The sequence below is a fragment of the Alligator mississippiensis genome, chromosome 13 (assembly GCF_030867095.1).
Source record: "Alligator mississippiensis isolate rAllMis1 chromosome 13, rAllMis1, whole genome shotgun sequence".
Lineage (NCBI taxonomy): Eukaryota > Metazoa > Chordata > Crocodylia > Alligatoridae > Alligator > Alligator mississippiensis.
Window position 1 is genome coordinate 57,793,255 of NC_081836.1, and position 24,233 is coordinate 57,817,487.

Sequence of the window (24,233 nt, forward strand, 5' to 3'; positions counted from 1 at the left end):
CTTGCAGTGTTGCTCAGGGCTGGTCTGCAGCTCCGTGCGCGTATAGGTCTGACCCCGTGCTGGAAGCAAGAGCAAGACCCATTGCTGATAACGGCAGGGGAGGAGTGCCGCTGGCCCTGGCCGAGCCTGCCAGTCCACGCGGGCCAGGCGAAGCCCTGCTGTGAACAGAGCTCGTTCCTTTCCTGCCCAAACCCTCTGGATCGGCAAGGCTTTGAAGTGGCAAAGCCGGGCTGCAGGGGGGATACGGTTAAAGTCTGGGTGAGCTCAGGCGTGCTCGCATCCCAGGGTCTTGTTCCACGGTGGTGTCCTTCAGATGCAAAAGGGTCCAGCAGCTGCCAACTGGTTCCTGTGTGTGCCTGGAGAAGGGACAGGCTGAATTGGGGAGGGTGCTTGCTGCCGTCTGTCTGGCTCAGCTGTCACGCTTTGGGGGCAACTGCTCATTGTTTGGGTCGGGAAGGAACGTACCGCCTTTGCTGCGTGCTGACGCCAGTCACTGACCGAAGGAGAAGGGGGATGCCGGCATGGAGGAGAGATGCCGGCGTGGCTTTGCCGTGGGGTAGCAAATGCAAGGAGAGTGCCTTGCTCGGCGAGGCAGCTTGCAGCTCCTCACACGTTCTTTGCTCCGGGGGAAGCCGCGTAGGGGCTGCAGAGCTGGTCCCAGCTCACGTGGGTGCCTGTAAGACGGAGCGGGCACCCGAGTCTTAGCACCACGCACAAGCATAGCAGCGCAGGTGCCCCTTCGCAGCATGTGGGCTGCACTCTCTCCGGGGTGACCTGCTCCAGGGCCACAACGGACCTCTTTCTCCCCAGGGTGGGTGATGCCAGGCAGGGACATGCCTCCTGAGCAGGGGTGAGTCACTGATGCAGCATCCGTGCTTCCCATGACTGCACTTGGGCACTGGTAGAGGGCAGGGTCCCTCAGTGCATTGGCTGCGGCCGTGCCCTGTCCTTGGAGGGCATCGCACGCAGATGGGCCGGGGCAAGGAAGGAGCCCAGGAGCAGCCGGGTTGCCTGCGCGAGTCTTTACTCGGGCCTGAGCGATGCTCCTGGGTTTGTGCTGGTGGAGCTGCCTGTGTTTTAGACGCACGGGAAAGTCACTGTCCTGAGTGGCAGTGTTAGGAGCAGAGGTGCCGGCGCAGCTGCAGCGGACACGGTTGGTGGCTGGCACAGGGCTCTCTGCCAGGGATCAGGGATAAGCTCTCCTGGGAAAGCAGCTGCTGTGCCAACCTGGCCTGCCCCTCCCTTTGGAGCATGCTCTGCTTTGCATTTTGGGGGGCATTGAACCTCCATACCCCCCGTAAAGCTCAGGCCAGGATCCCCGGGGAAGCCTGCACTGCTCACAGGGTCACTACAGCACCTGGGCTTTGACCCGGAGGTCTTCTTGTGCCCTCTTCCTCTCTCCCAGGCCAGGACACCAGTGTGGTGCCCGCACAGGCAGGGACGGGCTCAGCGTCTCCCCTGCATGCAGGTGTTTATGGCAACAGGGTGTTTGCATTGCTCAGGGCAAACATGGCCTTGGAGCCGCTGATATTTGCAGAGCAAACCCGCGAAGCACAATGATCTGTCGGATTTTCCAAGGCTGCTTCCCCGCCCCCTTGGCGCCCAGCCCCGGCTGCAGGTTTAATGGATGGAGGAGGGTGGCATTTTCCTTTCCAGCCAACCTGCTCGCATGGCTTGTGCGAGCCGGTGAACCAGAGCTCCAGCGATCCCCAGCAAAGTCCATGCAAAGCGGCAGTGGCCGGGTCCCAGGCCCTGCGGTCTCCCCCACAGCTCTTATCTTCAGTCCACGGCTGTACATCCCAGCAACAGGCTGTCCCAGCCCAGCTCCCCCATGGCTGCTCTCCGTGGGGGCAGATGGCAGGACAAGGAGCAATGGGTTCAAGCTGCAGCAAGGAAAGTTGAGGTTGGATATTAGGAGAAACTTTCTCACGAGGAGGGTGATGAAGCACTGGAGCAGGTGACCCAGAGAGGTGGGGGGAGTCTCCATCCTTGGAGGTGTTTAATGCCCAGCTCAACAAAGCCTTGGCTGGGAGGATGCAGTTGGGGCTGGTCCTGCTTTAAGTGGGGAGTTGGACTGGATGTGACCTCCTGAGGTCCCTTCAACCCAAATTTTCTACAATGCCACGATTCCACGGCTACCTGCTCCCTCGCCAAGATGGACCAGTGCCTCCTCGTGCCTGCCCCAGCGTTGCTCTGTGCTGCAGCCGCCCAGCTCGGAGCAGCTGTGTTTGAATGACCGGCAGATGAAATAGCACCCCATAGGCCTGATAACAGCTCTCACCTCATAAACCCAGCAAGCAACTACCGAGCCGCCGGCTCGCTGCCATCTGAAGACCCTTTCTGCGCGGATGTTTCTCGGGAGCTGCGCTCTGCACCTGCTTTGCAGCAATCCCATCGCCGTGCCCCCCTGCAGCGAGGGGAGCAGCCGCCTCTGCCTTCAAACAGCTGAGAACAGTGATCGCGTCCCGCCTGGGGGCGAAGACGATTGCAGACGTGCAGTTGATGTGTGGAGGCCTCCACCCAGCAAGGCACATGAGCGGGACTTTATCCCGTCAGCACCCAGTTGAACAGGGGTGGGCTGAGCTGCGTTGATGAGCTCTGCCGTCCTGGAGTTAGAGCTGTCCTGGGACTGTGATAGACCCAGGGGCTTCTCTCCACCCTCAGCCCCTTTCTAGGCCTTTAGCTATGGCTTCTTCCTTCCTGGGATCATGTTTGCAGGGAGGGCTTGGAGCGGCACCGCAGAGACCCCTGCCCCTGGGAGCACTGTCGGCCTGCCCACATCCGAGCTGTTTGGGTGGTCGTAGGAGCGCGATGTGCTCGTCCCTCGCCCCTCGATATCAAACGCTCATCAGCGGGACCGCCTCGGCGCTACGCCTCGGGGCAAGCGGAGCAGCGCGTGGGGATGGGAGCAGGAGCTGGTCCCAGCTGAACTCGGTGTTGGGGCTGGCAGGGTTTTTGCACATCCCCCTGGGTTTTGCTCTCAGGCACTGGCTGGGCCAGGGATGGGGATTGCAACTGCGACGGCCCATGCAGCCTGGCAGGATGCTAGCCCTGCCCGTCCTGGGCTCCCGGGTCAGTAGCCCGGCGCTGCTGGGACCCGTTTTGGGCTGCGCTGGCTGGTGGGAGCGGTGCTCAGTTCTCTCTCCCCGGCCCCCTGCTCGCTGCCTTTTCCTTGCTGGCAGCCCGATGAATGCGCCTGGGAAAATCGATGGCCAGATTGGATTCAGGCACTCAATCATCCTCTAATTGCCGCCGTTAGCTGGGGAGCACGCGCCAGGCAGGCAGCGCTCCTGCCGCGGGACCTCCTCGCCGCTGCGCTCTCCGTGTGCGGGCTTCGTTCCTAAGTCGCCCTTGGGTGGCAGCTGGGTCGAGCCCCGCTCCCCTCCTACCTGCCTCCTCCGCCCGAGCCAGGCCAGGGACCTGGGGCCACCCTTGGATCACCCTCGCTTGCTGGAGGCACTTAGCAAAGCCCCTACGTCGCCCGAGCCCCGGAGGAAGGGCCAGGCCAGGCCCTGGGTACAAACGCCAGCGGGCTCCCAGCAGAGCCGGGAAGGGAAATGCCCTTGGCCCGGTTTGCCAGCCAGCTGGGGTGGGGGGAAGCCCCTGTGCTTCTTGCCGGGCTGGGGAGCGGGCACAGCCCCTGCCTGCCAAGGGCCCGTGTCCTGCTCGGCGTTCCCGGGGTCGCTCTTTGGGAAGTGCTGTAAGATCCCAGCCTCCGCCTGCGTGCTCAAGGGTCGGGCTCGGTTTGGGCTCGGGGGTTTATGGGGCCACATCCCCCAACGCCTCATGCAGAGCAGAGGCCGCGGCTCGCAGCAGCACCGATCTTCCAGGAAAAGCCTCGTTACTTTGCTGGGGAAGCGGACCCGTCTCCAGCCAGCTCAGCAGCGTTCCTGCCTCCATCTAGCGTTGGGAAGCGGGCACACCCCAGCAGCGGGAAATGCACCGTTCCCTGGATGGGAACACAACCGCCTGCGTCCAGGGGCCAGCCCCAGCTCCCTCCTGTGCCGGGGGTGATGGGAGGGAGACCCCGATGGCGCCCGTGCTGGCTGCGGAGAGGAGGCTGGGGCTGGGCTGCACAGACACCAGGCACTGGGCATGTTCCTGGGCAAGGACCCCCTAACCCATCAGGCTCCCCGCACCCAGACCGGTCCTCACGGGCGCTCTTTTCTGCTTGTCTCCTCCCAGGCGTGGCTGACGGAGATCCACGAGTACGCGCAGCAGGACGTCGTCCTCATGTTGCTGGGGAATAAGGTGAGTCGGGCCCGTGGGCATTCGCGGAGGTCTCCCCTCACCGCCAGGAGCCGGGAGCACGGCTGTCCTGCAGGAACGGGCCCCGGGCAGCTGCAAAGGAGCAGCCCGGCGGGCGTTCGGGCCGAGTCTGGCAGTGCTCAGAGCCATTGACTGCATATTCTGGCCCAACCTTGGGGCACGTTGCATTTCCCGCTGGCACTCGGGAGCTGGTAGGGGAGGGGGGTTGTGCCATCGACGGCTACCCCGCTCCTGTGCCGCTGGGCTGCGTAACGCGGCGCTCTCTCGCTGCCAGGCGGACTCCACGCAGGACAGAGTGGTGAAGAGGGAAGATGGAGAGAAGCTGGCCAAGGTAGATGGGTCGCGGGGACCGGTCTGTCCTGGCTGGGGAGCAATGCCCGTCCTTCCCGGCTGTGGGTGGGGGTCAGTCTCATGGGAGGAACCCACACGTGCACGCACAACCCCACTTCCCTGGGGTGCTCTGCTTGCAGTGCCCTGCAGGACAACCTTCCAGCAAAGCCCCCTAAACACCCCGAGTCCTCCTCTGTGTGCCCACCTCCCGACCCCTGCTTGGGCATGCACCGCTGGGCTGCCTGGGGTGGGCTCCCATGCACTGGGAGCACGGCCCCCGGGCCCGGGGAGAGCCGGGCTGCTCCGGCACTGACCGGCTCTGGTTTTGCAGGAGTATGGAGTGCCCTTCATGGAGACCAGCGCAAAGAGCGGCCTCAACGTCGACTTGGCCTTCATGGCCATTGCCAAGTAAGTTCATTGCCTTTTTGCCCGGCTGCTGGGACGAAACCTGCCCAGTGCTCGTTCTCAGCGGCCGTGGCCGACGGGCACGCGGAGAGCTAGCGGGGCTGCAGCACGGGACAAAGCAGGCTGCGGTCCTGCAGCGCAAGCGCCTGCCAGGGCATCCCGTGGCCGTGCCCTGGGGTCTGGGAGGGGGCAGTGGTTGCTGCGGGTCTCCCTCGTGGCGGTGGCCCCAGCGAGCGACCCCTTGCCCTCATCTCCCGCAGGGAGCTGAAGCACCGGTCCATGAAGCTGCCCAACGAGCCCAAGTTCAAGCTCCACGACTACGTGAAGAAGGAAGTGAGAGGCACCGGCTGCTGCAAATCCTAACGCGCAGGCGTCGGCGCCTGGGGCGCTTGTACAGAGACTCGCGTTCGTGTGCCGTCCCCCTCCTCGTGGCCAGTATGTGCATGTCTGTCCGTTGTGTCTGTATGCGCGCACAGGGGAGCTGAGACGCGTGGGACGAGAGGAGCAGCAGGAAAGGCTCTTGCCGGGCCAGCGCGGTCCGGCCACGACGTACCGGAGACCCCACTGCAGCCACGTCCCTGCGCTTGCTCGGTCGGGTGTAAAACCTTGGCGGGCTGCTGCCAGGGAAACGAACCTTTCCTTCCCGCTTCGGTCTTCGCCGGGCTGTTTGGTCTCGAGCCGCGGGCTCTGGGGAGGGTTCGGCACAGGCAGAGAGGGAGGTGGTAGCAGCCTGAGCACACCCTGCAGCATCATCACGATGGCTCTTGACGTCTCCTCCCCCCCATGGCCTTAGGCAAGCCGCTCCACTGCTCCGTGCCTCAGTTTCCCCACCTGTAAAATGGGTGCGGTGATACTTACCCCGCAGGGGGTGCTGTGGAGTCAAGGGCCGTGTTAAGTGCTATTCTTACGTGACTGAGGGGAAGCTCATTGGGTTTCGGAGCCAGAAGGGCAGCCCCGCTCAGTGACGTCTTCTCCCTGCCCCATCCCGATCTGAAACGCTGCTCTGCAAACTCTCCAGCCTGGGGCACGGTGGCCGTCGGCTGCGCACGCCGGAAAGCTTTCCGTCCTCGAGGCTGGTATTTTTGTAGTCGCTCCCCTTGCTCCGTCCGTCGGTACTGTCCCTTCCTCGGTGCAGGCTTCTCCTTCCCCCGGCGAGGGACGAGAGCTTAGATGTCCGTTTCTGCGTAAGCTCCTGCGAACGCCCCCCTTGTACAGAGGAGCCGTGACCGTTCCCATGTTTGATCGAGGCTGTGGCTCCCCCTTCTTGCCGTTTCTAGTATTTTGATTGAGGAAAACCCCGATGTGCTGCCGCTTTTTCTAGGTATCTTCACATAGGTGTGCTCACGTTCGCAGACCGTACCCGCGCTTCGGTTTCTTTCCCACTCTCTGGGGGCAGATCTTTCCTCTCGAGACCACCACAGGTCTCAGCAGACTTGTGCAGCTTTGCTGTCATCATTCGCTGCACAGGTCCGCTGAGAGCCCCGTGCCAGCGCCGTGCGCTGAAATCCTCCTTCAGCCCCCCTCTCCCAGGTCTTTGGCAGTGCTTTTTTCTCATTTTTATTGCACCTCTAAATGAACGCGTCTCTGGGCTGAGGCTGATTCCCAGTGGAGGTTTGCAATGGTCATGACCCTGACCCCCGGCACCCGATGCAACAAACCTCCCTTTTGCAGTACACCTGAGGCTCAAAGCTCCTCCAGCCAAAAGCAGGTGGGGGGTTTCTTAGCGCCCAGCTCAGACCAACCCGCCCCTTGTCACATTAAGGTTCAATTCAGGCTGACGGGGGCCAAGTCCACGAGGCTCAGCCAGGGAAGCAGAGAGCGGTCCCAGGCCTCAAAGGAGAGTTGCTTTTTTAAAGGGAGCACAGAGGCAGCGATTCAGGATGGACGCCCCGCGCAGGGAGCCCGATACACAGAGTAGCAGCTTGAAAGTGAGGAAGAGTCATTGGAACAAACGCTGTGACAGGGACCAGGCAAAGTGCCCTGGAAATTTTATTTTTTGGATGGTGGGGAGGAAAAGAATAACCTTTTCTCCTTCATTTCCTGTGACTTTGTTTTCTGCTTTTGGGTGAGAAACTGAAAGCAGAAAAAAAAATCTTTTTGCAGAACCCAAGCAGCAAACTTTTAGCAAAACCACCCTTTTTGTAATCGGAGCGCGGGGTCCTATAAAGTTTGGTCAAGTGACCGGTCAAAATCGTAAAAAAAAAAAAGCCAAATGGTCCAAATAATGCACAGAAAAAGCATTAGGTTTTCCACCAAGATGTGTCAAAAAACAATTTAAAAAAATCGTATTTCTGTCACGAAAATGACAAAAAAAAAATTAAGTTTTTTTTGTAAAATTGCTATAATCTTTGACTGGTCCAAAAACATGCAGTCGGTTCACAGGTCAACTGGCAATATTTGACCTGTCAATTGACCAGCTTGCCAATTCTAGTTTGGGGGCTGATAAAAAACGCACGGACGGCGACCCAGGCTGGCTGCACATCTCTGCCCCGTGCCCGCAGCAGGTAGCGTGACACCGTGGCAGGGATGCCAGCTCCTCGCCATTCGACGGCCCCAGTGCGCTGTTGCCCCGGCGGCTTCGCTAAGACTGGCACATGCCCTGCACCAGGGACCGGAGAAGTGCAAGAGTCACTTCGGGTTCAGGCAGCTGTCCCACTTGCCCCGGTCCTGGCTGCTGTGTCCATCACGGAGGTTGCTAGCTCAGGGGAGAAGCAAGAGGACAGTCGTTGCCAAAGTACTTGCAAAGGTCTGTGTCTCCTAGTGCAATCATTTTGTGAGTGAACAGCACGTGTAGGTGTTTCTTTGCGAGATGCCGACTTTGCACAGAAACACCTGGCTCGCCTGCGGTGCCCGTGGGTGTCCACAACTGGGCAAGCCTCAGTGGCCTCATTGGTCCTCACTTGGTCAAGCACAGATGCAGCAGCAAGGGGCAGAGAGGAGCTGGATTAGGTCTCGGGTCTGCCCCCAGACAGCGGTGCAAGTAGTGCTGGGCTCCTGTAGCTGCTGTTGCCTGCTCAGGGGCTCAATCCTGTCCTCTGCCTGGAGGGAAATCAGTGCTTTCCTCAGGTGCCAGGCCCGTCCCCTTTCTCAGCATGTAAATTGAGGCTGATGCTGCTCTCCTGGCAGCGGGGCAGAGCCCTTTGGGCCTGGCTGTCTTCGTGGGGTTCCCACGCGCCTCCTGCCCTCGTGGGCATGCCTGCAGGGACAGCGCTCCTGGGTCAATTTGGGGCTCTACTTGTGCAGGAAGTGTTTGGCAGCGCAGCCCGCTCCCCGTTGTGAACCCATCTCTTTTGTACCATAGCAGAAATGAAGTGTCGGTAGCAAGCGCCCGCGTCGGATCCGTTTCTTGGTTATTTTGAACACCAGGCCAAGCCACCTCTCCCGCCTCTGACTCAAGCCCCTGTGTGTGCTACTTGGCTTCTGGCACGATTCTCAATCCTGACCTTGCCTTCAACGCAACACCTTCGGGGACTTGGTTATGTAAGTTCTTAGCTTGTTTTTACATGGGCTTGTACTGCCACCCAGCGATGGAGAATTGTTCAGTCCATTCAGTCGTAAATAAGGCTCAGAGCGCCGTGTTACCTGCACTAGACCCTTGCTGGCTCTGGTTTACAGCTTTTACGTTGTTCCTGTTAATAAAGATTTTTTAACGATCCTCCTGGTGTCTTGGCTTTGTGATCCAGGGGGCACCGACCTCAGCGGAAAGGAAAATACACCCACTCGCCCCGTTGCTGGGTCAGTCCAGCTCCACCCCGGCCTGAAGCCCACTATGCAACTCAGGCTGCAGCCTGAAGAGCCAGAATTAAATGTGCTCGTATACCTGGCCCATAGCGACAGGCAGAATACAGAAAGATGCTGCTTTTCCTGTCCCTTCAGGTCAGGGATTTTCATGCAATGGTCAGTCCTGTGTTTATGGGAGGGGGCAGAAGAAAAGGGGGGTCCTAAGCACTGTTTCATAATGCTAAATGCAGGTGTCCCTTGCTATGGATAAAACTGCCTTAGATTCAACAACTTAAATCTTGGTTGGTCTAATGCGGCGATTCCCAACCAGGCTGACACCAGATCCTTTCCCAGGTGCATCAAGGTGGGAAGAGGTAAGCAGGTGAATTGATAAATCCCAGGCCCTGCCTGAACAATCCCCCATCCCCGCTGCCCAGCTTCTTGGCAAGGAGGGAAGCGTTGTAATATGGACACTTGTTTTGGGAACTGGGTACCCCTACTCCATTCACCATTGAGACAGAAGGTGCAAGCCCATACAAGGTTGAGAACCACTGATCCAAAGCAACTCTTGCGATGGGCTGTCAGGCCCAGGAGGTTAAGATGCAGCAGTGGAGGTTGGGGAACTGAAACCCAAGTAACCCAAGTGTTTTTTGCAGAAACTTTTCAAGCTGCTGTTTTATAAGATGCTGGGTGTTTTTCTATCACCCTGGCAGGAAGTCACACAGGAGACCTGCCACATTTGGCTGAGGAGTGTAAGCACCAGGAGAGCTACCAGACAGTGCAGAGCTTCTATGAGGTGGGTGAAGAGGGGCTGCCATCTTGGTCATGGATTAGCAACCAGTACAAAAGTCTTTGGTACCTTGAGAATTAATCCCTGGGAGGTGCCATAGTACAAAAGCATGGCTTGATAAACTGGAGTTACTAGTCTGCAAGAGCTTCCTGTCCACTTCTGTCAGGGACCTCTTCAGATCCCTCAGGCCCTTCATAGGTTCTGGCAAGAGCTCTTCCAAAGGCAACTTGCTCCTCAGCAGCAGACTGGACCAAACAGTAAAACCCAGTGACTGCAGTCCGCTCCATTCGCATCTCATAGGATGCCTCTTTCCCCCACCCGTTTCTACCTGTGAAGCCTCTTCAGCAATCTGAGCTCAGTTACACAACAGAGCAAAGGATGCCTTGCTGCTGTAGGGAGAAATATTTGTAAAGTGCTAAATTACTTGCAGCCGAGCTTCAAGCAGCAGAAAGAACTGCAGCACGCTCTTTACTTAGAAGAGTGAAGCCAGGGCTCCAGAACAAACTTAGGAACAGCTGAAAAACACTTAACACCTTGCTGCTGTAGGGAGAAATATTTAAGTGTTTTTCAGCTGTTCCTAAGTTTGTTCTGGAGCCTGGCTGCACTCTTGTTCCAAGTAAAGAGCACACTGCAGTTGTCTGCTGCTTTAGACTAGGCTGCAAGTAATTTAGCTTTGTGCTGGATGAGATTTCTGTATGTAATGTCAAGGCAAGTTAAATAAAGGGTCTTAACCCACTGTGCTCTCCCTTTAGAAGCACTCTAAAGGATAACTCCATAAAGCAATCGCTAGGTGGAGTGAACATACTATTAAACCCTAGAAGTAATGGGATGTATGACCATGCAATGCAGCCAACTCATTCCAATGTGAATATGAGGTTATTAATACAAACCATTTTCCCCTCTGTAGTCTTAAGCAATTTTTATACTGGCTAATTTTTGTGAGCCTGGGGGGTTAATACTCCAGGATATTATACTTAAACATGAGGTCATTTCCAGTACTTCATAAGCTATTTCAGTCAAAAACAGCAAGTCGAGTTCTGTGCTGTAGCTGATGAGTAAGATTTGGCTTGTTCACAAGATAGAGGCAGCAATGTTTATTCTCACTTTTAATTCACATCTGTGCACAGTATGATACAGAGGTAAAAGAAAAACCTGGATTCTACCAATTTCATCATGGCTGGATGCACACTTTAGATATGCAAAGTCAGTTCAGTGTTAAGCTGGGGCAAGACTATGCAACTCACAAGGTTTAGTCACGTAACAGCACCATGAACTGCTTTACTGCAAGCTCAGGGAGGCTCTTTGCCACTAAAAGGCTATTTATTCCCTCTGCAGTTTTAATGCTATGATCTAGCGCAGCAGTTCTCACCCTTTGTTGCCCCAGGACCCGTGTGTAAACACCCATGATGGGTCCCGACTTAGTGCCCCTCACTCCTCGCCCCCCAAACCAGACACCCGGCATGTGGGGCAAGCCCCCCTTCCAAGCAGCAGCTCTGCCAGCCTGCAAGGGAAGAGCCAACGCTTCCCACCTTTTTCTCCTTTAAAAGAGAATCCGTTTTTAACATTTGTTCATGACCCTTTCATATATTCGTGACCCACTTTAGGGTTATAACCCATGGGTTGAAAGCCACTAATGTAGTGCAGCAGCAAGCATGCCTTAAAATCAGCCCTACCCCCTCCAAGCACTGCTGCTCTGCTTTCTGCTCCCTGCCCTCCCCATGCGCATGGGCTGCCTTGGGCTCAGCCACCGCTGATCTAGCCAGGCTCGTACACCCTATTCCAGGAGCTGATATAGTAGTATTTCACATAAGACATAAAAATATCCCCCCCCCCACCATCACTTCACATCTAACCCTGTCACATCCACGCGAGAACAGACGAGCGCGATGACGGGGGAACAGAGGATGTCACGTCCAAGGCAGGAGCCTTAAGGTCCGCACGCCGAGCCAAGCTGCTGTCTCAGTGCATCTGATGCCCGCCGGCATGCCCGGGGGCCGCTCCGCTCGCCGGTGTTGTGCTGGCTCTGGTGCCCGGGCTGCTGGAGAGGGAAGGAGAGCGATGCTGAGGAAGGCAGAGCTGCCCCCTCTCCCCCACCAGCTCCCCCCACCCTGCAAGGCAGCGCCTGAGCCTCAGCACACGGATGTAATCAGCGACCGCAGCAGCGGCGCTCATACGAGGTGTCAGAAGTCAATTAGGCTCATCACTGGCTCGAGGCCGCCGTGGACACGTGCGGGGTCCAGGCAGGGCACGGGGCGCCGCCACGTGTCTGCCTCCATGTGCCCGCACGGCCCAGAGCGCATGCGCCGTGCAGGGCAAAGGGCAGGCTCTATACCCCAGGGCGCATGCGCCCTGCAGGACAACGGTTCGCCCATTATCCAGGACGCCCCGCGCATGCGCCGTGAGGGATAACGGCTTGCTCCTAACCCAGGGCGCATGCGAGGTGAGAGACCACGCTTGCCCCCCCCATGCTCAGCCAGCCTAGCACATGCGCAGTGCAGCCCTGAAGGCCGCGCTAGGGCCAGACCCAAAGCTACGGGCCTCCAAAGGAGCCCTAGTGCCCGCACCCCTGAGCTCCCTTCCCAGCGGAAGTGCCCAACAACCCACACACCTCACGCCTTCAGTGCTGAAAGAACGGGCTTTGGCGCCTGCAGCGACTTTTATAGAGCCCCCTTGAGCCTTTGCATCGCCATTGGGCAGAAGGCCGCTAGAAGCAGCCAATGGTCTGTGATCTTGTTCCGGCTCCGCCTTCTTCCGGTCCCTATTGGTGGGGGTTCCCTCTTCGCACCAATGAGGCGGTGCGGCACATCCCGGCCGAGCGGCTTCTCTTCAAGGCTGCGATTAGCCCAACCACGGGTGAGGGAGGGACGCAAGAGACCAATGGCCGCGCGGCTTGTAGCAGAGAGTGGAAGCACGGGCACCAATCAGAGCAGGGCGCGCAGGGGCCGCTACGGCTTGTAGTGCGCTCGCCTGCGACCTCCCCGTGCGCGAAGGCAGGGCCCGGGGACCAGGGACTACGAGCCCCGGCGAGCCCTGCGCGCAGCGCTTCCGGCCCGGCCAAGCGGCGGGCGGCTGGCGGCCGGAGGCGGGGGCGCGATGTGTCGGGACTGGGGGGCAGCGCTCGGGCCGCCGCTGCCGCCAGGTGGGTGCGGGGCGCGGCCGGCCGGGGCCCGGGAGAGCGATCGGAGCGGCTTGGGGCAGCGACTGGGCCAGGATCGCGGGGAGGGGCCGAGGTGGGGGTGTCCCAAGGAGGAGGGGCAAGGATAAGGGTGTCCTGGGGGGGAGGGGTGGGATGGGGATGTCTCATGGGGGGAGGGGTGGGATGGGGATGTCTCATGGGGGGAGGGGTGGGATGGGGCTGTCCTAGGGGGGAGGGGTGGGATGAGGGTCTTAGGGGGAGGGGTGGGATGGGGGTGTCTCATGGGGGGAGGGGTGGGATGGGGGTGTCTCATGGGGGGAGGGGTGGGATGAGGGTCCTAGGGGCTGGAGCAGCAGGGGGGAGGGTGGGGCTGTCCCTGGTGCTGATGTGGTGGGGGGCTTGGCCAGGGATCTCGGCTGGGGCTGGTGGGAGGCCCAGGCAGGGCGGGGGTCCGTGGCCGGTACTGGGGCGCGCGATCCCTCCCAGCCGCCCTGGCCTCTTCCCACATCGGCCTCTGCAGGAAGCAGTCGCCCCCGCAGGGTCGCGATCCCTCGGCTCCGGGCGTGCGGGTCGCGCCGGGGCCCCCAGCGTCGCTGCGTCCCGGCTGGCCGTGCCGTCCTGGGGGGCGGCGGGGGGCGGCAGGCACCGCCGCGCACTCTGCCTCTTGCTCTTCCCACGCATTTCGCTGAAAGCGGGGGAGTTTGGTGCAGGAAGGCGGCGGGGGCTTTTCTGTTCCTCAGCGCACGCGGGAACCTTTGCTGCCCAGCCTTGAGCCCCTCTTTGCTGTCCTTGCCCCCTTGTCTCTGCTGCGTGCTGCTGGACGCGCGCCTTTGTCAGAGGGTTATGTTGCAAACCTCTCTTTGCCCTTGTTGTTACGTGTCTGCCCTGGCTGGCGTCACTGGTTGTGTTGCATTTCCCTCCATCTCCTCAGCGCCGGGTTTCCTCTGGGTTTGTGCCCTTTGCTTTCCCAGCACATCCCGATGCGCATCAGTCACCGCGATTGTCACCGTTTTTCCTCCTCGCTGCAGAGCAGAAAACTGCCCTCTCGGTCTCTTTATCTCCAGCCACTTCAGCCTAATTCTTCCACCGACTTCTAGCTGCTGTCCTTGTGCCCAGAGCTGCTGTCAAACACCTTCTCCTGCTCGGTGATCAGTCATTTCACCCTGCTGATCCCCTTTGTTCTGCGGCGCTGTGAAGCACAGGCTTTATTTCAGTTCGGCTTGCTTTTGTGCAGGGGTGCCATTGTCAGCTGCTGATCAGGAGCCTGTCTGCTCCTGTGTGCTGGTGGGTGTGAAAGGAAAGCTCCATGCAGCCATCAACAGCTTTTGATGTCTGTGTACTAAGCCAGGAGCAGGTTGCTGTACCTTCCCTGTGGAGACTGCCGCCTCTGCAGAGAGCTCCTGCCTGGCATTAGTGGATTTGCTGAACTTGGAAGTATTGCCGATCGGGTTGTTTCAGTTCCAGTGATTTCGGTCTGCCTCCTTCGGGACCCTGTAGTTCCAGCTGGAGGAGGGGTTCTTCCTCACCTGTCCTGCCCTGGCTAGTGACGGTGTTCAGCAGCTGTTGGACTGTGGCTTCAAGCACCTGCCTGCCAGCCTGGATAGGTGACACCTGCACGTGCCCCTGGATTATGAGCTTGGGCCATTTGCACCAGCTGTAAAGGGAATGCTGGACAGAAAGAGCGCTGGTCCTGGCCGGATGGAAAGGGGGTGAGGAGGTAACCCACCTTCATGCCACCAGCCTCCCTGCCCACTCTGCTGGATAGGACCCTGGGGAGAAGGTACGATAGTTTGCTTTCTCTGCTTCAGGGCCTCTTGGGAGTTTCCCACTGAAAACGAGTACATCCGAGGCTTGAACTGTGTTGGCAGGTAATGGCTGGGTGTGCGAGTCATTGGTCTCCACTGAAGGTCCCGTGTTGACCTCAGCTGTTTGCTGTGGGCTCGCAGCCAGAAGTCATTTGTGAGCATGGATTTAAGGCCTGGATTTGGGCCCTGATGCGATCCATCTGCCTTGTTCCCTTCAGTCAGCGCTTGTGTACTTGGAAGGTGTCTGACGTGGCCATTTTGAAGGCTGCTGGGAGCAGAAACAGACGCCCATCCTGCTTGCAACCGGCCTCTTTCTAATGGGGTTCCTCTGCGCTGCTGCCTGGGACTCAGCCCCTGTTGTGCTGGCACTGTGCAGAGCTTTGTAGCTCCCTGCATCGCTCTGCAGAAGAGAAGCGTTCACACCTCTGGAACTGGAGAGGAGAGAGGAAAGAGATCTTTGCAGTCACAACTGCTTGGGCACCGGGGCCAGAGGATGTTGCTGCCAGGGCGGGCTCTCATAGCCACTGCCCAGAGAAGGCACAGGCTCCATCTTCATCCAGGGTTTGACTTCAGTGACTGCCTCTGCAGCAAGGGCCAGGGTCTGAATGGTCTGGGCCATTCCACACGTCTGGCCACTCTGCATCTGTGTTGGGCTCAGGGAGGTGAAGTGACTTCCCCAAGCCTAGCCTTAAGTCTGTGTAAAGAGCAGAGGTCTGATCCCAGCCCAGCCAAGTCCCCACCCAGTACCTGCCCTACAGCGTGGGCAGGCCTGTCTGCAGTGCCTGCCCCACGTCCAGACTCCAGTTAAGCAGCGCCCCTGTCCATTCAAACCAGAGGGCAGGATCCAGTGCACTTTGAGCTGGCCAAGATGAGCTGCCATTGAAGTGTTGTTGGGATGAGGAGTGTTTCACAGCAGAGACCCAAGCAGCCCAGCCATCAAGGCCGCACTGGTGCACAGTGAGCATGGGCATGTGAACATCCCGGGAGTGCTAAAAGCTTCCCCACTGATGCCCCAGAATCCAGCTGTTATCTAACAGCATGGATTAACCCCTCCAGAGCCAGGGTGTCGGCCAGCCAGGCTGCATTCTTGCTGCCAGAGTCAGAACCACAGAGCCCTGGTGCCCTGAACAACAGCCTGTCATATGTGAACTCCTTCCTGGTTTGAACGTGCCCTAAGGAGGTTGTATTGTTTGATGAGCTGATGGGGAATGGCATGACCTGGGTCCTCAGGGCAAATGCAGCTTCTTTAGCACCAGTCCTGAGAGGGCTGCAACTTGCCGGTGGCTGGCGTGAGCCCTGGCAGTGAGGCACGGGGCAAGCCCTGGGCTGTTACATTCCAGTAGGGTCACCGCAGGGCAGGGGCAGGCTGGAGGGAGGGGGTTTCCCAGCAGAAGTCCCTGGAGCCTCTTCCTCTTGCTGTGGAGCAGGGTGAAGTCTCCGGGATAGGCATCTAGACACCCCACCCCGATCTGCAAATACAACAGGCCACCTGCTTTAGTGACGTGTGGCCCAACCTTTCTGCTGTCGCAACCTGTCCTCCCCACCCACTTAGCACAGCCTGAGTGCTGAGCCTCAGCCCAGGTGATGGCCTCTCTCCTAAGAGCAAGGACAAGACCTAAGCAGGTGGTTTGGGGAAGGGCTGTGAGAGGGAGCCCTGGGCCTCTCCTGCCGCCGTGGGCAGGTTTGCAGCACGGTGCCTCCAGCTACAGGCTCTGCTCTCGGCACCGGCTCAGAGCCCAGCACACGTTCCCTGCGTTCTCCGCTCCCCCGCAGGGAGCTGCTGTTTATGAAACTGCTCGCAGCGTGGCTGGCTTGGCAACAGGCTTCCATCTTCAGCCTGCCGGTCAGCTGGGGGAGCTGGCTAGAGCCAGCCTGCCCTGGCTGGTGGCATTCCTGGGGCTCCTCTGGTTAGAGGAGGAAAGCCATGTGCGGGCAGGGCTTTCCTTCCTCGCTCTGTTCAGGCTGGGGCAGCCCAGCCAGAGCTGCGAGCCTGTGCGGGGATTGGCCGAGCAGCGGGATTTTCCAGATGCATTTACATATCGCCCACTGCTCCGCATGCCTTTCTGTTTACCTCACCCTGCACACACACACGCGCGCGCATGCACACACACACACAGGCGCGCACACGCACGCAGCCAGGGCAAGAGACATTTTGAACAAGGGGAAGGCTGCCCCAGTCGTGGGGTTCGCGTCTCGGGTCCAGCTGAGCAGGGGGTGAGTCCCACGCCAGGTCAGTGCTTTGCCTGGCGCAGCGAGTGGCAAGTGTGCTGGCAGGGGAGGAGGCAGGTGGAGCGAAGGGCACCTTGCATGTTTTCAGAGCCATACGCAGGGCTTAGCAAGGATCTGAGATCCTCGTGTGGGCTGGGACCAGCTCCCTGTCACCTGCAGCTAATGGGGACGCGTTAGCCGATGTAACAACTCCCCCACGCCGAGGTTTTATACAGCTATAAAAGCCCTTTCTTGTGCAGCCCCCCCCAGGGCTTTGCTGTGGAGCAGCACTTATAAGATGAGCTGACATCTCAATGCTTAGGTGGTGGTTTGAAAATGTACGATGCCGGATGCTACGAGGAAGAGACTGTAATCGTTCACTGGGTTGGGGCTGCGGGCTTGGAACGGAGTCTGCCATGGGGTTCGGAGATTCCCGTTGTCACGACCCAGGAGCACAGGGCTGTTTTGAAGTGTCGGGGTGGCCAGCATTTCCAGGCTTTGTGAATATCTTTTATAGCCAGAGCAGCCCCCACGACTGTCTAGAAAGCACAAGAGCTCCTTCCCTTGTTCTGATTTGAGTTAGCAGCTTGCCTGGCAGTAAACATTAGCCAGGTTGCATTGCATTTGGCTGCTTTGCGCAGCAAAGTTCACGGGGACTGTGCTAGCAGGGGCAGATGGTGGAGACACGCCAGAATCTTTTCCTTTCTTTGCTTTTGTGAAAAAGCTGGCACGTGCCACTAGATCTGTAAAGAAATCTCAGTGCACATGGCAAAGCAGGGCATCGCGTTTCAAAGCAGTGTAGAAAAAAAGCCCCTGACAGTGCGTGTTTGAAGTGTGGCTGTGGCTGCTTTTCCTTCCTCTCCTCCAGAACAATCTTGGCATGCTCTTGCTGGAATCTCTGGATTCTCGTAGGGAAATGCAGCCACCTCTAGGGTAGAACGGAGCAGCTCTTCGGAGATGTACGCAGCCATTTGGGACAGGAGGCAGAGGAGAAATATTCCTCCATCTGAACGGGCAGGGGTGGTTTAGGGAGGGAGCATGCAGTGTGCCTCTCCGCATCCAGGTTTTCCCAGGTGCCACACAGTGCTGACCATGAGCCCTTTGGTGACTGCTGTTGAACCGTATCGTTGGGTGCCTTCCCTGGTCTTTAAAGCCCTTCGCAGTCCAAACGGAAGGTGGCTTTTGACTCCACAGCGAGTCAAACGCACAGGCTGGGACCGAGCAGGGGTGCAGGAGTTTAGGTGCCACAGGTGAGTTCCTCTGCTCTGAAGAGCTGAGATGTCTGGTCTGAGTGGGAGGCCGGGAGCTGGGGCAGGGAGGGGGTCCTGGGTCTGTCTCGCTCGGGTGGGTTCCTATGTTCACTACCTCTGGTCCTGAGCTGCTCAATCGTTTTTGAAGTCCTGCGAAGCAGAAGGAGTTGTGTGCCACGCCACCGAGGCTGAGGTTCGGATGAATTTCCTCACCCCGCAGGCCCTGTCTCCCCTGCCTGTGCCTTGGTTTCCCCATCTGTGAAATGGGGAGAATAGTTGTTGCCTGCCTTGCCACGGTGATTTTGAGCAGAGTGGTGAAGGTGGCAAATGTTGCCTGCGTGGTCTGCTTCATTCTCAGGTAAATGGCTAAGCCTAGGCCACGTTCAGCTGCGGCGGTGCTGGGGTGCTGCTGAGACTAACGGCCTGCTGGCATTTTTCTAGAGCTCTTCATCAGAAATGCCTTACGTAGGTGTAGTGTTGGGGGACGCCCTGGAGCCTCGAGTCCTTTGTCCATGGAAATGGTGGTTGTCCAGATCACCACCAAACATCCGCTGCCCCACCACTCAGCCCTTACCACATGGTTAGACCCCCTGGGACAACGGAGCAAGAGAGTGCAGTCAATGCCAGCAGTGCGGTGGCTTGTGTGGACCACTCAGTGCTGTTTGAATTCCTTCTTCACCGTCCCAGCCCCATCCGGACGCCCTCCCTGCCCCTGGGGTTGGGCTCGGTGACTCTTGCTACGTGACACGATGCACCCTTCTCTCCCACCACGAACCTGCAGGTGGGTCTAGGACGTGACGGGGCGCGCACAAGCACAGATGCGAGTCACAGGAGGGGTGAGTTGGAGGGCGAAGTGTTCCTGCGCGGCGGGATCCCGAGGAGCTAGGGAACACGTTTCCTCTGACCGGTTCGGATCAGGACTGAGCAGGTGCCAAGTTCTTCCCGCTCTGGCTCTCACAGGCCCTTCTCAAGTCCAGCCCTGTGAGCTTCCTGCGCTGGCCACCTTCCTTCGGTAGGTGCCTCTCCAAGGCAGTTAGGCATCTTGAAGCCTGGCTTCTGCTTTCTCTGCAGCAGAACACTTTAACATCCCGTCACTGACCTCAGAGGGGCTTTTCTTTGACAGCTGAACGTTAAAAGCGAACTTGAATGGGAAATTGCAGAACAACAAATCATCCGCAGGCTGGACTCTGTTAAATGTGGTCTAAACCGAGACCGCGGCTTCTTATCCCGTGACCTAGATTAGCTTTACTGCACCCTGCGACCCTCCATGGGTTAACTGCTTTGTTTTTCTCTCTCCTACCCATCTTGCGTCTCTCAGCAGTGCCCCTCCTTCCTCCCCTACTCTTTCAGTCACTGCTTTCTGTTTAGCAGCTCTGCTTCCAGCGACCCCGTTCACAGCATCTGATGAAGTCGGCCTGCTGCTTACGAAAGCTTATGCTGGACAGCTCTGATTTGCTTAGTCTAAAAGATGCAAATCTACCCACCTTCTGCCCATGCTCTCCCATCACAGTTGCATTTTGGCTTTAGCTCTGAGGAAGGATGAGACGTTCCATTCCACCAGAATGACCTGATTTTTGATGCAGTTGTAAGATGGTCAGAAAGGTGTCCCCTTCCAGATGTAAAGCAAAATATTGCAATTAACTTATCCCCCATGGGGACTGCTTGCCCATTCAGAGGGGAAATACTGTGCAAAAGCGATTTCTCGGTGCAAATGAGTGACCTCCACGGCTCTTGGACACGCTCTGCACTCAATTAATGTGTTCTTGCAAGTGGGTGCAATTACAAACATGGCTTTCATTTGGATTGGTAACAGCTTTCAGCAGGGATGCGCTGATTTTAGCCCGGTGCACAGAAGTTGCATAATTGGAGGGCAGTATAAAAACCTTGACCAAATAAACGAGCTGAATAGAGACCAGGGCAAAACCGGCCAGCCCAGTCAGTAATAATGCATTGATTGTATTGATCGTTTTTATAGTATATTGTCAACGTGCGTTGTACCCGCTCTTTGGTACCTTTGTAGGTATTTGGCATTTCACAAGCATTTCTTCAATGTAGGTCTGAACACATGGTATAGAAGTCTGTCAAGAGCCCCCAGCCTCTTGTAGCTCGAGTGCACAGTGTCCTTCAGTCATTCAAAGTTTAGTATCCTCCAGCTCGCTGCAGTTCTTTATCGAGCGGAGAAGGTGTGAAATTGCCTCGTAGATCTGGTGTCTGTGAAGCTGGCCTCGCGTTTGGCCTTGCCTGAGAAGGATTCCCTGCCTTGCGTCCTCAAGCCAGCTGTCACCAGAAGGAGGCCTTTCAGTCTCCATCCAACAGGAATTTGTAACCTGGAAAGAAACCTGGGCAATGCTTCTGGACCAGCTCGTGCAGAAGTTTGTGATTTTGATCATGAAAACACTGACTACAAATGAAGCAAATTTTGTTCCATCCTGTTGGCAAAAAGATGACCCTGCTCCCATCCTCCATACTGTCTGCCCAGCACCTGCAGACAGCCCTGTTTGGCACGATGTCTTCGGCACAGCAAGTGCCAGAGCACCGCACAGCATTGGAGGCATCACCGGTGAACGTAGGGGTGGAGGAAAGAGCACACACGGCTGAGAGGTGTTTCATAGTTTCCTAGTAGCTCGGGTCAGGAGGAACCTGAACAGATCACCTAGCCTGACCCCCTGCCACAGGCAGGGGTGAATGCTGGGTTCACAAGACCCCAGACAGGTGATCGTCCAACCTCCTCTTGAATTTGCCCAAGGTAGGGGCGAGGACCACTTCCCTGGGAAGTTGGTTCCAGATTCTGACCACCCTAACTGTAAAATATTGCCTTCTGATCTCTAACCTAAACCTATTCTCCATCAGCTTATGACCATTGTTCCTTGTCACCCCAGGCGGTGCTGCGGAGAAAAGAGCTCTGCCTATTTGCTGTTGATCCCCCCTGATGAGTTTGTAGGCAGCCACCAGGTCCCCCTCAGCCTCCTCTTGCTGAGGCTGAACAGGTTCAGGTCCCTCAGTCTCTCCTCGTAGGGCCTGTCCTGCTGCCCTCTCACCAAGCGGGTGGCCTCCTCTGACCCCTCTCCAGGCTGGCCACATCCCTCCTGAAGTGCGGTGCCCAGTACTGAACGCAGTACTCCAACTGCGGCCTGACCAAAGTCGCATAGAGGGGGAGGATCACCTCTCTGGACCGGCTTGAGATGCACCTTTGGATGCATGACAAGGTCTGGCTGGCCTTGCTGGCTGCGGTCTGGCATTGGCGGCTCACGTTCATCTTGGAGTCAGTAATGACTCCGAGATCCCTTTCCGCCTCTGTGCTTTCAAGAAGTGAACTCCCCGGCCTGTATGTGTGCTGTGGAGTCCTTCTCCCCAGGTGCAGCACCCTGCACTTGTCTGCGCTGAACCCCATCCTATTCTCGTCTGCCCACTTTTGTAGTCTGTCTAAATCTAGTTGCAGCCTCTCTCTCCCTTCAAGCGTGTCCACCTCGCCCCACATCTTAGTGTCATCAGCAAACTTGGACAGCGTGCTTTCCACCCCCTTGCCCAAGTCGCTGATGAAGATGTTAAACAGTGCGGGCCCGAGGACCGAGCCTTGGGGTACCCCACTGCTCACATCTCACCAGGTTGAGTACAACCCGTCCACCACTACTCTCTGGGTGCGCCCCACCAGCCGTTTTTTTACACATCCAACTGTGCAGCCATCAGTGCCACAGTCACTTAATTTATTGATTAGGATGGGGTGAGAGACAGTGTCAAAGGCCTTCTTAAAGTCTAGAAAGACTATGTCCACAACGACACCATCATCCAAGGATTTAGTTACTTGGTCATAAAAGCCACTCAGGTTGGTCTGGCAGGACCTGCCTTTAGTGAAGCCATGCTGATTGCCCCTGAGCATGATCTCCCCTGCCGGCCCCCACAGATGTGCTCCTGGATGATTCTCTCCGAGAGCTTCCCGAGCACCGAGGTGAGGCTAACAGGCCTGTAGTTACTTGGGTCCTCCTTCCTCCCCTTCTTGAAAATTGGGACCACATTAGCTAGTTTCCAATCCCCCAACACCTGGCCAGATGACCACGAATGCTCATACAGCCGGGCCAAGGGCTCCGCGATGACCCCTGCCAGCTCCCTCAACACCCTTGGGTGGAGGGCATCTGGACCTGCAGATTTAAAAATGTCCAGCCCTTCCAGAAGATCCCTATCTACCTCTGCGCTGACTGAAGGCGTGACAGAGCTATCCCCGAGACTGTCCCTACCTCTGGTAGGAGGGATGTCCCGGTCCCTGCTCAAGAAAACAGAGGCAAAGAAACTGTTAAAAATATCAGCTTTCTTGTCTGGTGTAGCCACAAGATTACCGTTTGCATCTTGCAGGGGCCCGACATTGCCTGGTGCCCTCTTCTTGCTCCCAATGTACTTGAAAAAGGACTTTTTGTTGTCCTTAATCCTGGACGCTCGCCTGAGCTCCATCTCTGCCTTGGCCTTCCTTATAGCCCTCCTACACTCCTGGGCCGAGGAGGAGTACTCCTCCTTGGTGACAGCTCCTCCCTTCCACTGGTTGTACACCCTTTTAGTCCTCAGGCATTGCTGGATGCCCTTGCTGAGCCAAGGGGGTTTCTGAGCACTCTTACCCCCCTTGCTTCTCTCAGGGACTGTTACCCTTTGGGCCTGGAGGATCACCCGCTTAAGGTACAACCATCCCTCGTGGACGCCCATCTGTACCTTTTGGGCCATCAGTGCCTCCCCTACCAGTCTCCTAAGCTCATTGAAGTTGGCCCTTCTGAAGTCAAGGGCTTTAGCCTTGGTGTGAGCCCTTGACGCCCTGTGTTGGATAATGAAATCCAGCAGGCGATGATCGCTATTGCCCAGGGTTTGCAGCCCCTTTGCAGTGGGACGCACCACTTCCCCGGTCCTTCTTTTTTAGGCTTAGTTCAGCAGCAGTAGGAATGGCCTGGGGGGTCTGTGCCCCACCGCCGTGGAGGTACCCACATGACAAGGCCCACTGCTGCTGTTACCCCTCCCGACCCGCATTGGCCAAAGCGTGGGACAAGCGTCGGGCTCCTTATTGGGCCTGATTCACCAGCCAGCTGCTCAGACAGGAAGCCCGGTGCAGCCTTTTCCCAGTGCATAAGTGACTCCAGCCTCGGCATCGTAGTCCTTTATTTCTGCTGACCTGACTCACTGGCGAGCGTGAGGGGAAGCTGTGCTCCCAGCCTGCAGCAAGCGGGGTCCTTGGCCACAGGTGAGGCCTCTGTCAGGCAGACTCATCAGAGAGGTCAGAGACCAGCCCAGCCTCGGGCTCCTTCCTACATAGGGTTGACACATCTTGGCCTTGGAGAGGCAGCCTGAAGGCCAGGCCATGCTCAGCTCTTTGGCTAGAAAATATCAGCCTCTGGGTGTCTTGGCCCCTCCTGGGGGGAGCTTGTGGGTGGATCAGTTGGGCAGGAGCCCTGAGACCATTGCCGCTTCAGGCCTGGGCTGGTACCAGCTCCGGGGTGGAAGTGCGTGGGTGCAGCCCCCGCTCCCCGCTCTTACGTGCATCTGGTTGCTATCAGCCATGTGACTCGCTGGGAAACCGGCCCCGCCGCTTCCCCTTTTCGATACTTGTTTTTGGCAAAAACAGGGAAGTTGCATTGAAAAATAAGACGCAGGGTAACGGGGATTGGAGCACAGCCGCGTGTCCCAAGAAGCTCTCCAGACATCTGGATCCAGGCAGGCCCACCAGCTGTCCGCACAGGCCTCCCCATCCACAAGGTACAGCCCCGTCCCTTTCCTGTAGCCCCGCTGCCTGGCCACATAAGCACTTGGGTTTTCTTGAACAAGAACGCAGCTTGGCCGCAGCCAGGAGCCCCCTGTTTTAACCCTGTGTGGTGCAAGCAGGCCCTGGAAAGTCCCAGGAAACCCTGAGAAGGTTTCTGGCAGCAAGGACTCGAGGCACTTCCCCTGTGGATGTGCCCAAGCCACTAGAGTGGGCTTCAGGGGTGTTTGAACGCCCTCGAAGGGCTGCATAGTCCCAGGGATGCTGTCGTGTCTGGTAAATCTCTCCTATATGTGGTGAGTAAAGTGGCTAGAGGCAAAAGCTAGTGCAGCCTGCGGTGCCCACTGTCTGCCACCAGCATTCCTGCCACGGCTCCTTCCTCTCTTTCCCTGCTCAGAGGCGATGGGGAGCAGACTGCCCTCGGTCTGCCTCGGCTGGGCTGATCGGCCAAGCTGCACCCAGGGGGCGGCTTGAAAGCATCGTGGAGAGCTCCTTCCTGCTCTGGGACATGATGCAGGGGCTCTCGGTCATCGGGAGAGTGCCCATCTGTTCCAGCGGGCTTTGGAGCAGGTGTACGAGGGGGAACGTC

The 24,233-nt window shown here is 57.8% G+C and overlaps 2 protein-coding genes, 1 long non-coding RNA gene and 1 other non-coding gene across 6 annotated transcripts in view; 2 read left to right on the forward strand and 2 right to left on the reverse strand.

Annotated features, from left to right (window-relative positions):
* RAB26 (RAB26, member RAS oncogene family) overlaps window positions 1-8,659 on the forward strand; it is an 87,192-nt gene extending 78,533 nt beyond the window's left edge. The window contains exons 6-9 of the mRNA XM_059716183.1: window positions 4,186-4,251; window positions 4,544-4,600; window positions 4,931-5,007; window positions 5,265-8,659. Of these exons, the coding sequence (XP_059572166.1) occupies window positions 4,186-4,251; window positions 4,544-4,600; window positions 4,931-5,007; window positions 5,265-5,367 (303 nt within the window). The 3' untranslated portion in view covers window positions 5,368-8,659. The remainder of the gene's footprint in view (window positions 1-4,185; window positions 4,252-4,543; window positions 4,601-4,930; window positions 5,008-5,264) is intronic.
* A 1,934-nt stretch (window positions 8,660-10,593) lies between these two features.
* On the reverse strand, window positions 10,594-12,360 carry LOC109284877 (uncharacterized). The gene is made up of 2 exons (XR_002092478.2): window positions 12,123-12,360; window positions 10,594-11,552 (listed from the first exon to the last, which is right to left on the reverse strand). It is a non-coding gene; the product is annotated as an uncharacterized LOC109284877 (long non-coding RNA).
* Window positions 11,639-11,723, reverse strand: LOC132244704 (small nucleolar RNA SNORD60). Its single transcript, XR_009456441.1, has one exon. It is a non-coding gene; the product is annotated as a small nucleolar RNA SNORD60 (small nucleolar RNA).
* Window positions 12,361-12,544: 184 nt separating the features above from the next.
* The window catches only part of TRAF7 (TNF receptor associated factor 7), a 36,368-nt gene continuing 24,679 nt past the window's right edge, over window positions 12,545-24,233 (forward strand). The window contains exon 1 of one of the 3 annotated variants that reach the window (XM_059716590.1): window positions 12,545-12,653. The gene's annotated coding sequence lies outside the window, so the exon portion shown is untranslated. Of the gene's footprint in view, window positions 12,654-16,575; window positions 16,686-24,233 lie in introns of those variants that run through there. The other 2 variants (XM_059716592.1, XM_059716593.1) reach the window with 2 other exon arrangements.